This window comes from Bos javanicus, chromosome 9 (genome assembly GCF_032452875.1).
Source record: "Bos javanicus breed banteng chromosome 9, ARS-OSU_banteng_1.0, whole genome shotgun sequence".
Lineage (NCBI taxonomy): Eukaryota > Metazoa > Chordata > Mammalia > Artiodactyla > Bovidae > Bos > Bos javanicus.
The window spans coordinates 74,903,372-74,919,118 of record NC_083876.1 but is presented as its reverse complement, the minus strand read 5'-3'; the positions used below and the strand labels follow the sequence as shown (position 1 = coordinate 74,919,118).

The following is a 15,747-nucleotide window of genomic DNA, read 5'->3' as shown; positions in this document are numbered from 1 at the left end:
ATTAGTCTGCCATAAAGGATGGATTTCAGAAAAGTGACGGTTCTACTCATTTGCTTTTGAGTTCCAAAATCTTTTCTGTAGTGAAATCAAAGAAAGAAATGATAAATAGACATTACTCAGATAGCTAAGGAAAAAATGATTTTTCTCATTTGAATGCACTCGATATATTCAATTGATTCTGTTGGTGTAAACCATGAACTAATTCTTATTTAAGTTCTACTACAGAATATTGTGCTTCCCTGATGGCTCAGCAGTGAAGAATCCACCTGCAGTGCAGAAGACTCAGAAGACGTAGGTTCAATCCCTGGTCCAGGAAGATCCCCTGGAGGAGGCCATGGCAACCCACTCCAATATTCTTACTTGGAAAATCCCATGATCAGAGAAGCCTGGCTGACTACAGTCCAAAGTGTCACAAAGAGTTGGACATGACTAAACATGCAAAGAATATTGCACTCATTGAATTCTATCTGCTGCTAAGTCACTTCAGTCGTGTCCAACTCTGTGCAATCCCATAGATGGAAGCCAACCAGGCTCCCCCATCCCTGGGATTCTCCAGGCAAGAACATTGGAGTGGGGTGCCATTTCCTTCTCCAATGCAGGAAAGTGAAAAGTGAAAGTGAAGTTGCTCAGTCGTGTCCGACTCTTAGCGACCCCATGGACTGCAGCCTACCAGGCTCTGCCGCCCATGGGATTTTCTAGGCAAGAGTACTGGAGTGGGAATTCTATCTATTGTTAATGAAATCAATGGGAAAAATGGATACTAGTAACTTACTTTATATATATATATGGCCATCCCTGTGGCTCAGTCAGGAAAGAATCCGCTTGCAATGCAGAAGACTGTTTGCAATACAGTAGCCCTGAGTTCAATCCCTGGGTCAGGAAGATCCCTTGGAGAAGGAAATGGCAACCCACTCCAGTATTCTTGCCTGTAGAATCCCATGGACAGAGGAGCCTGGTGGGCTACAGTTCATAGGGTCATAAGAGTCACAAGACTTTGTGACTAAACCAGCCACACTCTTATATACAGTCCTGTGCCTTCAGTAGTTCTGTAAATTAAAATGATGTAGCGAGTATAGGAAGTCTGGAGTCCTGGGATGTTACACACGGAGTGTTGGTCAGGATGACAGTGAGAAGGAAGAGAAGAAAAAGAGTAGGAGGAAGTCCTCATTCCCTGCCTCTTTTTAAAAAATCATTCTTTCTCATTGTGACAAGTGAGATGACAGTGTTTTTTGGTGAGAATACTGGCTAAACTGCTGAACTAAAAAGGAGCTTGAATACAAAATCTCAACAAAAGTGCATTTCTCTCTCATAATAATCTTAAAGTAGGGGTGGGGTTGTAATGGTAGAAACCCTCACTCACAGGAATATTCAGTTTATTAGTTTTCTTCTAAAGACACTATAAGAGGATACTATAGACTGGGTAGCTTAAACAATCAACATGTATTTCTCACAATTCTAGAGACTGGGAACATATGAGACGAAGGCATCAGAAGATCCAGTGTCTGGTGAGGGCCTGATACCTGGATTGCACATGGCCAGCACCTCTTTATGCTCACCTGGCAAAGAGCAGAGACAGGAGGCACGTTCACCTGTGTTTTCTTATGAGGGCACCAATCCCAGGTAAAAGAGCCACACCCTCATGACTTAATCACTCCAAAGGCCCAGTCTCCTAATACCAATGCCTTGAGGGTTAGTATTTCAACATATGAATTGGGGGTGAAGGAGGGAGACATTAACATTCAGCCCATAATAATGTACATTGTTTATTATCTGTTTTCTTTTCTGCAGAGGTGATTCTAATCTGCTTGCTCACGAACAAACTTCTGTTCCAGCAGCCTCACTGACACAAATGTTTTCACTGTGGGTTAATTTGCTTTTTTCCTATTTAAATGAGGTTGGAGTTCTCTGATGGCTCAACAGGTAAAGAATCCACCTGCAGTGCAGGAGACACAGGAGATGAGGGTTCAATCCCAGGGTCAGAAAGATCCTCTGGAGGAGAAAATGACAACCCACTCCAATATTCTTGCCTGGGAAATCCCATGGACAGGGAGTCTGGCCGGCTACTCAGTCCATTGGGTAGCAAAAAGATAGACATAACTGAGTGATTATACACACAAGGATCCTTTCACTGTATAAGGGCAATTTGATCTCCTTCACTAAACACTTTTTATTGACACTTTTGCCCCTTTTTCATCTTTCTGGATCATTTTTTTTTAACTCTTGGTGACTATGGGAAACATTGTCCAGTTATGTCTTTCAGATAAACTTTAGAAGATAAACCTGAGAGTTTTTATTGCCCTTGACAAAGAATGTTTGGCTAGTCTTCATCCTCAAATTAGCCCTTTTGGAAGTAATCCTTCATGTATAAAGAAATCACCAATTACATTGACTATAAAGAAATAGTTTTAAAAAGGAAATAAACTGTTCAGAAGTTGGTATATAATATTTACTTATTTAAGTGTTTGTTGAATCAAGGAATAAATTATAGGTGGATGGATTAAAATTGATGTTGCAATGAAAAAACATTTTGTTTCTCAACTGTATTTTCTTTCTGATGCAAAATTAACTATCAAATTTAAATTTAATATCAGTTGGGAAGATTTGGCTTAAAGAAAAAGAATGCCCAGCTACAAGTGACTTTAGAATAGGAATTTGTCCTCTCCTGTAACAAGATGCCTGAAGTAGGCGGTTTCAGTGCTGCTAAATGAGCAGCACAATGAAGGCATCAATAAACAGGCTTTTCCCCTCATTTTCTTGTTTGCCCTGAGCACATCACTTTTCACACTAGGATTGTCCACTTGAGGCTGCAAAATAACTGCCATAGTTTCAGAAATCACATCCCTACCAACTGCATACAAAGGCAGGATAAAGGGTTAAGAGCATCTTCTTATCATAGAGAACTGGCCCAGAACCCCTTTCCTAGCATACTTACTCATTCATCTCCTTCTCTAGCTGCATCACAGGCTCTCTGCTAAGCCAATCATTGGCAAAGAGCTATGGGTCCTCCATGAAGGCTTTAGAAAAATGATGATTAATCCAACAGGGGGTTGACCCACCTTCCCTGAGCACATTGCTGCTTGTACTCAAACAAGTTTAGAGTTCTGTGTTCAAGGAAGAATGTGGGAGGGGCTGGGAGCCAACAGGTGGGCTGATAGCCAACTTTGCATTAGTTACAAACTTTTCCAGAATAACTTTCTCTATCTATCTAAGCCTCCTATATGTGTGCATGTGTGTGTTTTGTGTAAAAAAAATTTAAAGCCTGTTTATATTTTTGGCCACACTGCATGGCATGTAGGATCTTCCCTGCTACCAAGGATGGAACCTCTGTCCCCGGCAGTGGAAGTAGAGTCTTAACCACTGGACTACCAGGGAAGTCCCAGGGATGACATTTTTGGATAACTATGGCTTTTCCACATTCTTGGAAGAGAAGAATTATATTGTCAAATGATTTCTCTTTTGTTTTAGTGTCACAGCTCTTTCAGGTACTTCTTCAGAAAAATAATAGGAAAATGAGCATCTTGGGGGCTTAAGCCTAGGGTAAGTGTGACTGTGGGGAAGGCACTGTCCTGGGCAGGAATGGGCCCCACAGAGCAGCAGGCAGGGCCCAGGTGACAGAGGACCACTCAGACCTCAAGAGCAGAGACTTCCGATACTGACTTTTAAGTTTTCCTTTGCTGCACTGAAATGTCCTTAGGATAGGTAGTTGTAAGCATTCAGTAAATCTTATCAACTGCATCCCAACATCAACTTTTTATTATTAATAGCAGTACCTGGTGTTAAAAAAAAAAATGGAGCAGAGGAGCAGGTTAGGAAGAACAGCTTGAAAGAGCAATTTCAGGACAGCAGAAAGCATTTAACCAGAAAAAGCAAACTCACAGAGGCTGGAAGTTGGTTAGCGATGCCGGGGGCTGGGAAGATTCAGGGAAAATAGATAGTGACTTCTAACGGGTACAGGATTTCTTTTCGGGACAATGAAAATGTTCTGGAATTAGACAGTGGTAACAGTTGTACCATTCTATAAACATGCTAATGACTATCATGCACTTAAAATGAGCAAATTTTATGGTATGTAAATTCTATTTCAATAAACTCTTTTTTTAAAATGATCAACACAGCATCTGGGAACAGGAAGTAATCAGCAACACTGAGCATGCTCAGTGAATCCTCAGAAACACTAGTCTGAAGGTCTGTACCTCTCAGGGTTATTTAAGGTGAAGGATTAAGTTGACTTGTTTGAATATTAAATGAGTGATGGACTGGAAAGTCTGGAGATCTTGGGGACTTGGTTATAATAGCAATAGAACCCCTTTCTTGATTCTGTTTTCATGGTACCTCAACTGCTCTCTGGGTCCCTTAGTGCTCACAAACAGGAAACTTCATACACACACACATATAGGTTGTATCCTTTTTCTTTCTGAGGACAGCAGACTCTACAGTCCTCACTGAGTTGCAATGAACAAGCACTGGAACAACCCACCAGCACTCCCACATTCTCCAGCTTTATGATGTCAGGTTGAATGTATCTCACCAAGAGGCAGGATAGCATAATGGTGAGACAGACAGGCACTGGAGTCAGACTGCCTGGGTTCAAATCAGCTCCCACATCTACAGGTCACCAGCTAAGAGGTCAGGGAAAGTTCCTTAGCTCTCCACACCTCAGTTTACTCCTTGTATTATTGGGATAATATTAAAGCCAACATGTAGAAATACTGTAAGAATTACATGAGTTAGTCCATGTAAAACACTGAGAACTGCACCTAGCACCTAGCAAGGACTATAATAATAAACCTCAGATATTATTTATAATAGTGTGCAATACAAAACATTGCTCCAACACCCAGTGAGTTTGAGAAGCATGAATGTAGGATTCAACTGAATTGTAAACTGAAGACAAAGATGATAGGTAAAACCATGGTTTGTTTAAGACCATGGGTGATACAGAGTAGATGGTAATTTTTAAGAGACCAGAGTGGCAAATCTAATCCCTAGTCAAGGGTAGGGGTAAAAGCTTGTGTTGGTGAAAAATGAAAAACAAACAAAACAAGCAACAAACAAACAAACAAAAACCTCTTCTGGTCCTTTTACCCCACCTTGTTGCTAAAACCCAGTCATTTATATTTGTGTCACTTGTTATTCTTTGTTATTGAAAGTGGCAGAAATCTCAGTGACTAAAGCAAATAAAAACAATAAAAAAAGACCTTGTTTTATATCTGACAATCTGAGGTCTAGTGCTAACTTACAGGAAAGTCATCTGAATGCCAGGGCCCTGGGAAATCAGGACTCTGGACTCAGTCTCTCTCTCTCTCCCACGCTGGTCCACCTCTCTGTGTTGATTTTTCCTGTTGTATCTTTTCCTGGCGGTAAGATGATAACAGCATGTCTGCCCCACCCCCACCCCATCCTTCTGGGTTCAAGTCCAGTGAAAGGAAAAATGTTGTTGTTGTTTAGTTGCTTAGTTGCATCTGACTCTTTATGACCCCGTGGACTGTAGCCCACCAGACTCCTCTAGTCATGGGGTTTCCCAGGCAAGAATGCTGGAGTGTGTTGTCATTTCCTTCTCCAGGGGATCGTCCCAACCTAGGGATTGAACTCGCATCTCCTGCACTGGCAGGCAGATTCTTTACTGCTGAGCCACCAGGCAAGCCCAGAAAAGAAAAATAGGAAACTTAAGTCTTACCAAAAGTACCTTTGCACCTCCTTGGCTCCGACAGTTCCCATGACCATCCTTGAATGAATGGAGTTCATCCATCCAAGTAAAGGAAATGCTTCCACTGGATTGGTTGGAGTGTCTCTACAAATGTTTCTACAAGTCTATTGACAGAAAAGAGTTAATCTTTTTGTAATAAATGCAAACCCACAGTTTTAACCAAAAGGGAATTTTTTCAGTGAAAAACAATCATTTTATTGATTTGTCTGATAGTGGACTTAAAAAATATATACTTTGTTCGGTTTTGCTGCTTTTCACAAATTCTCAGCTTCACAGAGTAGCTACAGGATGTTGCCTTCTGGCATGCTGGCATTACCTTTAATGCTTATTTTGAAAGAAGTCATTATAACTCTAGTCAACCATTTCTAACTGCAGCCATATGACAGCTCCTACCACTTAAATGGCTTCTAGAGGTGACTACGGAAACATCAATTGCTGATGAAAACAAGCAAGCCAGAACCAATCATAAACCGTCACGATGACACTTACCAGCTTGTAGAGAAAAACTGATGCCTCTGCTTTTTGCTTGGTTTTCATCTTTGGAAAATGAAGAAAAATAAAGTCTCAGAAACATGCTGGCAAATGATGAGTGTCTTCACCTTCCAAGTACACTCTGGGAGGGGCTGACAGGAAGACTTCCCCTGGCTTCCCGCTTTTATTACCTTTCAAACTCCATCTTAACTGAAGTCAGATGTGGATGGCTCTCATAAGGCAGCATGAGGCAGGACTTAATTCTACTTTACCTTTCCTTGACTGGAAAATGAGAGTGTTTTTGATGTGGTTGTTTGAAACCAAACTGCCATGCTAATTTAGAAGTTCCTGATGGAGGGTGGGCCCTGTGCCCCAGATACTAAACACCACTCATAGGGGGCAAACACAAGCCACACAGCAACAACAGAACACAGGTGTGTCTAAGACAAATTTCTAACAATATACCTTTTAGTAGAGACTCATACTTTATTTTGACAAATTTAAGATAGAAAAATATCATAAAGTGAATATAGCAGTTGCTCTTTTTGTAACACGGTTTAGGATGTGCAGTGCGACTTGAAAGGCCTAGCTTAACTGAACGGTCTCATTTCTGTTTGGGTTTCAGTTAACACTGAATTATACATCAGCCATTGCATTTGCTTGAAAGAATACTGGACACAGTAAAACTGTTTTTTAAAAAGGTTATGGCATTCAATAACAAATATTACAAAGCAATGAACTAAAAAACCTTTCAAATATTTTTAATTACTAAAAGCCAACTTTAAACTTCATGATTAAAGCTAAGAATTCAGTTTCAAAATAGTTTTAACATTTTCTACCAATAGAAGAGTAGAGCACTTATATATTTTTTGAAAGTAAATTAGAGTAAACATATTTCTGGTGACTTTAAACAGTAAACATTAATTCAGTGTATTTAAATATGTCATTTCAATAATATATTCTTCCGAAGTGGCCATAAAAACTATAGTTCAAACTATCGTCAAAAAGGTGCCCCTGCATGTAATCTTTGAACTTAATTAAGTGCTGCCATCATCTCTATGCTCCATCTTTGGAGGGGGTAGTTGAAGGACTCTCCATACATGCAGATATTTGGTTATGGTCATAATGACCAAAAATGTGCTAGGAATCTGCAGCTGAAACCCTGCCTTTGTTTCTTAGTCACCTTCACATTCTTTTGCCTCTCTGATGCCTCTGGTATTCTCAGGCTAAAAAATTCACGCGGGTACAACATTGTTGCAGTCAGGCATTTCAGCTTCTTTCTTTGCTCCCCTTCCCCACTCAAAGCATGAAACTGGGCGGCTCCTCATTAAAATATGTCATCTTTCACATATAAAATAAGTGTATGTACATATATACATACGTGCATTTCCTTTTCAAGGACTGGGTAACTCCTCATTGTCTATCAAATAATCCTTCTTTACATACTTGGCTCCCCTAACTAACCTCCACACTTCGAGGTAAGCATCCTTTAATGAACTCCTGCCCACTTCTTCAGGGCTGTCTGAGATCTGCGAGCTCCTAGCCATCAGCGAAACCCCTCTGGGGCTGCCCCTAGCCTCTTGCCCATCCCGTTGAGTGGAGCCACCTGCTGCCTTCCCACCTTCCGACCCGCCATTTCCACCCTCTGCGGGCAGCTCCTCCATGACGAATGGCAGCTGATCTCCACTTGGCTGCGCCTCCTCTCCCCCCGGCTGTGTTTCCAGGTCCTCGTAGTTGATCTGCTTTCTAGTTTCCAAAAATTTGGCCGCACAGTAAATGATGGAGCCCAGGGTGTTCACCACGACGCCAGCAATGAATAGAGAGGTGGGCTCCACGTCGCTGAAGGCCACCATACCCACAGTGATGGTAGCGATGCTCTTCACCACTCCCACGAAGCTGGTGGTCACCGCCGAGTTGATGTAGGTGCAGTGCAGCGTGGTGAAGTTCATGGCACAGCCGATCAGGATGCACGCCACGAAGATGGTCACCATGGCCGGGTCCTTCCAGCCGGGGAAGGTCCAGGCGTGGATCGAGTCGGTGCTGGCAAAGGATAAGACGACCAGCAGCGGGGTGGCGGACACGGCGATGACGTACTGCGCGGTGAGCGGCCCGTGCTCCGTGTCTGCGCTCGCCTTCTGGATGAGCACCAAATAGGCGGCGTGCACCAGCACCGCCAGCACGCCGGTGACGTACCCGATGGGGTCGCCGGTCAGGTCACCGGCTCCTGGAGTGCATCGAGAGAGGTCCGAGGAACGTAGGGCAGGAAGGAAACAGAGAAGACACTGGGTTAGCGGGAGTTGGCAACCACGGGGGGCAACGGCGTAGGCTGGAAAGTAGGGTGTGCGCCCTAGCTCTACCCACGCGTATCGAAAGGAAAAGCCAAGTACAGTCAATTGCCCAGTTCAAGGCAGGAGAGGCGCGCCCTCCCTTCCTTATCCTCGGGGGCGTCCCGTCTACCTCTCTCCAAGACAGAGGCTCAGGACAGCACCGATGCCCTCGGAGTAGGCGCTGTGGCTTCCCCGAGCTGGCACGGGTGTCGCCTGGGCACGTGGTACGACTGCCGCCTCCGTGGGGCACAGAAGAGAGAGGGGGGTCCCGGCTCGTGGCTTTCCCCGGGCAGCGTGGGCATGGGGAGACCCTCGAAAGAAGGTTGCCCGCTCCGCAGGCACCCATCTCGCTCAGCCCTCCACGCCCAACCTGCCCGAGTCTCAATCCGCCCACCTCTGCCTAGAGTCTGCAGCCCCCTGCGCGGCGCCGGAGATCCCAAGCTAGCCTCGGGGCTCAAACTTGGCTCGCATCGTCCCTGCCCACTCCGGCCCCGCGTGACCCAGGGAAGTTCTCGACCCCCACCTTCCGTCTCGGTCTGGGGGCTCTAGCTCCCAGGCTAGGGCGGCTCGCCCACCCCCTCCCGGAGGAAGGAAGAAATAAAGGGGGAAGACGGAAGGGGGAGGGCGAGGAGGGAAGGGCTTTAAAGAGCGAGACAGGGGCGGGGGTCGGAAACCCGGACTAGTAGTGGGAGTGAGGGCTCTAAAGGAGGAGGCCGGAGCGCAGAGGAAGACTCGGCTGGGTCTCAGGGGTCCCATCTGCTAGCGGAGCCACCGCGTTCAAAGCTCCCTGCCTCAGTCTCCCCATCTGGAAGTGAGGGCTTTGCACTGAGTGATCCCTGAGGTCACTGGCTGGTGGGGCGGGGTGGGTCGGGGGTCCGCGCGGGTCCAGCTCACCTGCCAGAGCCGCGCCGCAGGTGGTGATGAGCACGGCCGCGAGCACCCCCGGCGAGGGCGCTCCGTTCTTGAGCACCAGGACGCCGATAAGCATGGTGACCAGGGGCAGGCAGCGCTTGAAGACCACGTACATGGGTAGGCTGAGGCCGCGCAGGGACCAAAGAGTGAGGCTGGACTGCAGCGTGGAGAGCACGGCGACCCCCGCGAAGGAGCGAGCCAGGTTCAGGCCGAAGGGGGGCACCGCGATGAGCCCCAGGCGCCGCAGCAGCTCCAGGCTCAGCGCCGCGGTGGAGCTGGTCAGGCACTGCACCAGGGTCAAGAAGGAGAACTGGTAGCGGCTGATGAGGAACTTAAGCAGGATGTTGAGGGAGCCGGAGAAGACCCCGTGCGCGATGGCCACCGCGATGCCCAGAACGCGGCCCCGGCGGCACAGCTGTCGCATCGCGCCTGCCCCGCCGCACCCGGCTGTGGCGAAGCTACGGGACCGGCTGGAGGACAGCGTGGAAGAAGGCCGGGATGAGCCGCTGAGCGAGGGCGGTAGGGGCGCCCGCCCAACACCGCGGCGAAGGGCAGGGGGCGCCGGCTCGGTTGCGGAGAGAAGGCAGCTCAAGGCAGGCGTCCTCGCGGCTCGGCGGTTCCGCGTCCGACTGCCCCGCAGCTCCGGGGAGGCAGAGACGGGGGCGGGGGACTCCGAAAAGTGGCAGAGGTGGGGGGCTGGTCTGAGAGGAGTGGCGGGAATCCTAGCGACAGCGACTTGTAAGTAGGTGACGAGCGGCGATGGGTTGTGTCCCACGCGGTTTCACCGGCAGGGAGGACGCTCTGCGGCTGGAAACCTCGGCAGCTGCCGCGAGGGGGACCGGACCTGCTCCCCTCGGGCGCCCCAGCACCCACCCGGGTCGGGTGTCGGAGCGCGGGCCCCTCTTCTCCTGCATTGCCAGCCGCTCGCGCTCGTCCCTCCTTCCCGGATCCGGGCTGGGGGATCGCGGACACAGCTAAAGATTTTAGAAACAACAGCGTTCCGGGGTCGCGCCGCGTTTATTAGCCTCAACGAGTGAGAGCGCCCTCAGCCCCCTTCCCCGCGAGATGCAGCGGCTTTTCCACCCACGGTTTCTCCCGGCGCAGCCGCGGGACCCTGTTCAGCTGCCGGCCAGGGAAGAGAGAAACTTCGGTTCCCGCGGGTTTCGGGGCTCCCGGATGCTCGGATGCCAACGCCCCACCGTTGAAGGAACCCAGAGTCCCCCCAAGGACGCCACCGGGGCGTGCTTCACTTAGGGCGCGAACCGGTCCCTTCCAGTCTCAGGCGACGCGCTCTCCAGTCCTTGCTCCTTCTACGGAGGGACCTGGGATTACGCTCGCGGCTAGGAGCGCAGGGATGTTACGGGGCGCGCCGTGGCCTCGCGGGGCTGCAAAGCCTGGGGGCGGGGGGCATGGACGTCTATTGCAAGCGAGGCAAAGATGTGAAATAAGCCAAAAAGCAGACTCTGAGTCCAAGTAGCGTCTAATGGTTCCGGAGGATCGCCGGGGCGCCGGTTCCCAGGGGTGAGCCGGGAGCGACTGGAGGCTCTAGGGGTTGCGGGCGTGGAGGCTGGGGAGGGCACAGTCCCAGGGGCGGGAACCCGGGATGAGACTTGATAACAGCTTTCTCTGGATCCGCGCAACCTACAGCCCGCCACTTTGGAAAGCAAGACAACCCCTACCTCCTGGCTCCCCGGCCCAGGAGATGTCCGCCTCCCACAGGACTGGTGGACTGTTTACTTCTTATTTGACTCAGAGTAAAATAATGAAATTCTTAATTTCTGCAGGTGCAAGACTTGTGTGTCCCATTAATCTGAATTAAGTTTTCTGTAAAGTAACGTCCGGACCAGTAAACTCAGCATCAGAGGGGTTCGCCCAGCCGAGGTTACCGCTAAGAGTGAGCACAGTTTAGTTTTCGTGCTACTTAAACAGGACAGGCTTGACCAGGGCTTGGGAGCAAGGAAGAGGGCTCGAGATCGCGGCGCCCTACCTCTCCGTTTCCTTCACTTCTGTTACCCACCAGGATCCCAATCTTCTAACTACGACAATAACCTAATACACACGATACATTTCCCCAGCAGTTCCTTTTTTGTCCTCCACACTTCCACCGCATCATTTCCAGTCCAGATGTTGAAGCCGCGATTATTATTGGTGCCGGAAGGAAAAGAACAGTTTACGTCGGGGATAGGTACCATCATAGCGATCTTTCATCTTAGCCAGCTTTGTGTGTGCTGGGAGCTCACGTGGGTGGGAGAGACAGACCTGTTTCTAGCTGGGATGCCCAGGGCCTAGTAAGGCCACCTCCCTGCCCCCCCACAGGTGAGTGTATTCAAGAAAATGTTTTCAGAATGGCCCCTGTGCCAACTTTCCAGGAACAACACTCGATAGTATTATAGTTACATGCGTGCTTCCGGTTCCCTGGGGAATTTGTGGGTTTCTGGGTGGGTTTTTTTTTTTTTTTTTTTTGTAGCTACAATCTTTGGTTACACACCATTGGCTATTTCAGGGACTCTGTTCTTCAACTGTTGATGTTATTTCTTTAGAAAATGAGGTTTGAAGCAACAGTTGAAATTTGTGTGTGTAGTATAAGCCTATATTTAAAGTACACTCATACAAACTTTTGAAAATTAATTTTTTAAAGACAACATCAGCAAATACCACTGTTCTACTTCTGGGGGCTGTTCCAATCAAAGAATGGTGGTTTTAAGCCATATTAAGTGAATATAAAGAATTGTCTGCACAGACCTAGTTTTGGAATGATTCATTTCTGCCAGCAATTATAATTGCTTCCATTTGTGATGCTAACATTAAGTAAAAGATTTGAGGCTGATTCAGCTATCTTACTCTTCTCATTTAGGCAAGAATATTTAGCTTAATTTGAAACCTGCATTGGCATGGAACAGTGCATTTTCTCCACTTTACTGCAGATAATTCTTTTCCATTAGGGCTTTCATTTTTTACAAAGTTAATACCATCTCCCACACCAGTTACTAGATAAGCTCCTAAAAGAAAAAAATGGGAAATCTCCTGAAGAAAAATGGGGGGTGGGTGGGAATAAGAATACCATTTTTAGCAAGGTTAATTGAACATAAATGTCAATCTGAAGGTCAAAAACTTATTTGACCTACTGGTATCTAGGGTCCATTTTCTTTGGAGCCACACAATATATTTTTACAATATTAAATAAATCCTTTAGTTTGTTTATTTGGTGAATATATCCAGCTAGTGTTTTGTACCAGGCCATCTCTTAGCCACAGAGGATTCAGAGATAAACGCCCATCTTAGTCCTTAAGGGATTCACAGGAGGAGATAAGGTAACACAATGACACTTATACAACAGTGGGGGCTTGTGCCAGAAACAGGGGAGCGCCAAGGAGGGCGGCAACATCAGCCTGAGAAGTGCATCAGAGAAGGCTTCCTGGAGAAGAAAATAAGGTCTTATTTCATGATTTTAATTGCAAAAATAAGGCATGCTCATTATACTATGTAAGAGGAAAACAAAATTTATAAAGAGAACTTGCTGTTTCCCATAGTTCCCACCCCCAGCCCCACTACAGAGTTGGCTACTGTTAAGAGTTTGACATGAACATTTCAGTTTATCTTGTGCATATATGGATGCATACAAGCCCTCCTTCAAAAAAAAAATACTTAGGAATATCATACACACCTGTCTATAAAAGCACACTGTAACCAGCCTCTAAGAGTCCCCATAGATTGCTGCTTCCGCATCTTTACGCCCTGTGAGCCCCTCCCACGCTCTAGAATGGTTGGTCTGAGTGGCCGCGACTGACAGGAGGCAGCAAGAGGTGATGGCCTCATTCGGAGATGAGTATGTAAAAGACCGAGGCTTCCATGTTGAATTTTCTCTTTCTCTTGTCTTAGTCAGTCTCATGGAAAGCCAGATGCCATGTTTCAGGGACACTCAGCCAGTGGAGGGTTCTACACAGTGAGTATCTGAGGCCGGCTAAAAATCACCTGAGTGACTTTGGAAGCATTATTTGCATGGGGAGTTTGTGAGCACGCTGGTGTTCCTGGGGCACAAAGTTGTGACAGTGTGGAGAGAAGCAACACTGCAGATAGAGGCAAGGGCTAGCCCCAGAGGACCTTGGCTGCCTGGTTAGTGAGCTTGAACTTTTTCCTGTAGGCAATCCTATAAGCAGAGAAAGGTTTTACACTGAAATTGATGTAATCAGATTGCATTTTAGATCAGCCTCCGGCAGCTGTGTTGAGAAGGATGGCTCTGAGGGCACAGAACTCGAAACAGACACATCACTTAGGAAACTGCAGCGATTGTCCAGAGAAAAGCTAATGAGGGCTTGAACTAGGGCGGTGGTGTTTGGATTGAGGAGAAGAGACAGAGTGGAGAAGTATTTAGGGGGTAAAAGGGATAGGACTTAGTGACTGATTTGATGTGTCTTGGAGTGGAGAGGTGGGAATAAGGAAAGGAGCAAGGATGGCATTAGGAGTTTAGCTTGAGCTACTGGGTGGACTGTACTGACAACAAATGAAAAACACACGTGCAGGAGGAACCCATGTAGTGAGCAAGATGAATTTGGTTCAACTGGGAGACCCAGGCGGAGAAGGTAGGAGATTCAGGAGTAGTCAGTATGGAAGTCAAGAACATATAAATAGATTATCTCTTTCAAAAAAGAGGCCTATTAAGTAATAAATTAATGAGTTCATTTCTGGAAGAGCCAAATTATAGCTAAGATACACAGAGAGGGCTCACTGCCAAAAGCAGAAGGGACAGCTGACCCTCAGCCTGAGTCTTCCCAGATGAGACATGCTTTAGGAGGGTCACCCACGGTGTTTCTTAGCTCTTTAAACTTGCAAACACAATCTTGTCAGTTTAGACTTGGAAACAATTCTCTTAGGAATGAGGAGGATCTAGTTACCAGAGAGTCCCACAACTTCCTGTTTCTCAGTGGGCCAATTTCTGTTATTTCTAAGAAAAAAGCCACGTGGCAGGACCAGATCGAGTCATAGCTGATTTCAAATTCCAGCTCCATACTTCCTGGCAATTATGGCCTCTGAAAGCCTTTGTTTCCGTGTCTGGAAAATGGGAGGGCTTCCTTGCAGGGATGTCATAAAGATTAAAGGGAATAAGATACAGAAAGCATCTCATGTGATGCCCAGGTCACAGAAGATACCCAGTGACCTGAGTTCCCCTTTCCTGCAGTCACTCCTCAGTGCTGTGCTCTCACTGCAGGTACAGGAGGAACTTGGGAGAGGCAGACGGGGATGAAACTCAAGAACTCAGCTGCCAGGAGACAAATTCTGATTTTCCAGACCTAGAGGGAAGGACTGGCTGTCCTCTCAAAGTCCAGAGGCTGCTTGGTTTGTGAATTAGTAAGAATTCAAAACTCTTGTGCATTCTCTTTCAGGATAGAATCCAGCTCCTTTCCCTCTAGCTTGACAATCCTAGCTCAAGGAACTCACTGAATAAATGTTCCTCCACCCTCCTTCAGATTAACAGACCCCAAGCACCTGAGGTAAGTATTATTCTAAGGTATTCTGAGGTAAGTAGTGTTCTAAATAGCTCTAACATCTCCAAAACAGAAGGGGGGGTGGGAATCGAGAGGGATATTAGTTTTTAAATTACCAGTGTCTGTTTCAGATGATACACGGTAAATTATTTTAATAAAATCTCTTGCATTTTAAAAGGAAAATAAGTCATTTCCTTTCACTGTAAACATGATCTGGGTTAGGTATTTTAGAAGGTCTATTATAAATTCTGCCCATACAGAGCTGTGAACCTGCTTTTACTGAGCTGCATACACTTGGTTCAACAGTTTGTTTTTCTTACGGAGGGAGGCAACACAAAAGCAGTTTCTGAACTGACCTCATCATTGTGCCAGCTCTAAGGACGTGCTTGAGCACCTTGGACCTTACAAGACAGTCATGTGAAGCAGTGTCCTCTCTATGGGGGCCTCTCAAAAACAGCACTGATTGGTCTAAGAACCAAAAAGAGTTAATACTTTCTGTGAGACCATTCATTCATTCGACAGATATTCACTGAACACTTTCTATGTGCCGGGCATAGTGCTAGGGCCAAGCCAGAATGAGGTCCTTGCCCTCAGGCCTTGGCCACTGCATCCTGTACTTGACCAGACTTCCCATTTACACCTCCAGTAGCAACTTTCTAAAACTTATTCTTAGAATACATATATTTTCAAGCTCACGCTTTGCTCCACTTTATGTTTCCTTTTGTTTTTTTTATTTTTGTATCTTGTAAGGCATCTGGTTTTTCTGTAGAAACTGGGAAATACATAAATTAGACAATATACATATATTTTATTTTTGTTCTGATAACTACGAATGTATTTTTCTCTT

At 46.6% G+C, this 15,747-nt stretch overlaps 1 protein-coding gene across 1 annotated transcript; it reads right to left on the bottom strand.

Annotated features, from left to right (window-relative positions):
* Positions 1-5,849: 5,849 nt before the first annotated feature.
* On the bottom strand, positions 5,850-15,699 carry SLC35D3 (solute carrier family 35 member D3). The gene is made up of 2 exons (XM_061428098.1): positions 9,400-15,699; positions 5,850-8,402 (listed from the first exon to the last, which is right to left on the bottom strand). The coding sequence occupies exons 1-2, from the start codon at positions 9,839-9,841 to the stop codon at positions 7,573-7,575; spliced, it is 1,272 nt and encodes a 423-aa protein (XP_061284082.1). The 5' UTR covers positions 9,842-15,699; the 3' UTR covers positions 5,850-7,572.
* Between the last annotated feature and the right edge of the window lie 48 nt (positions 15,700-15,747).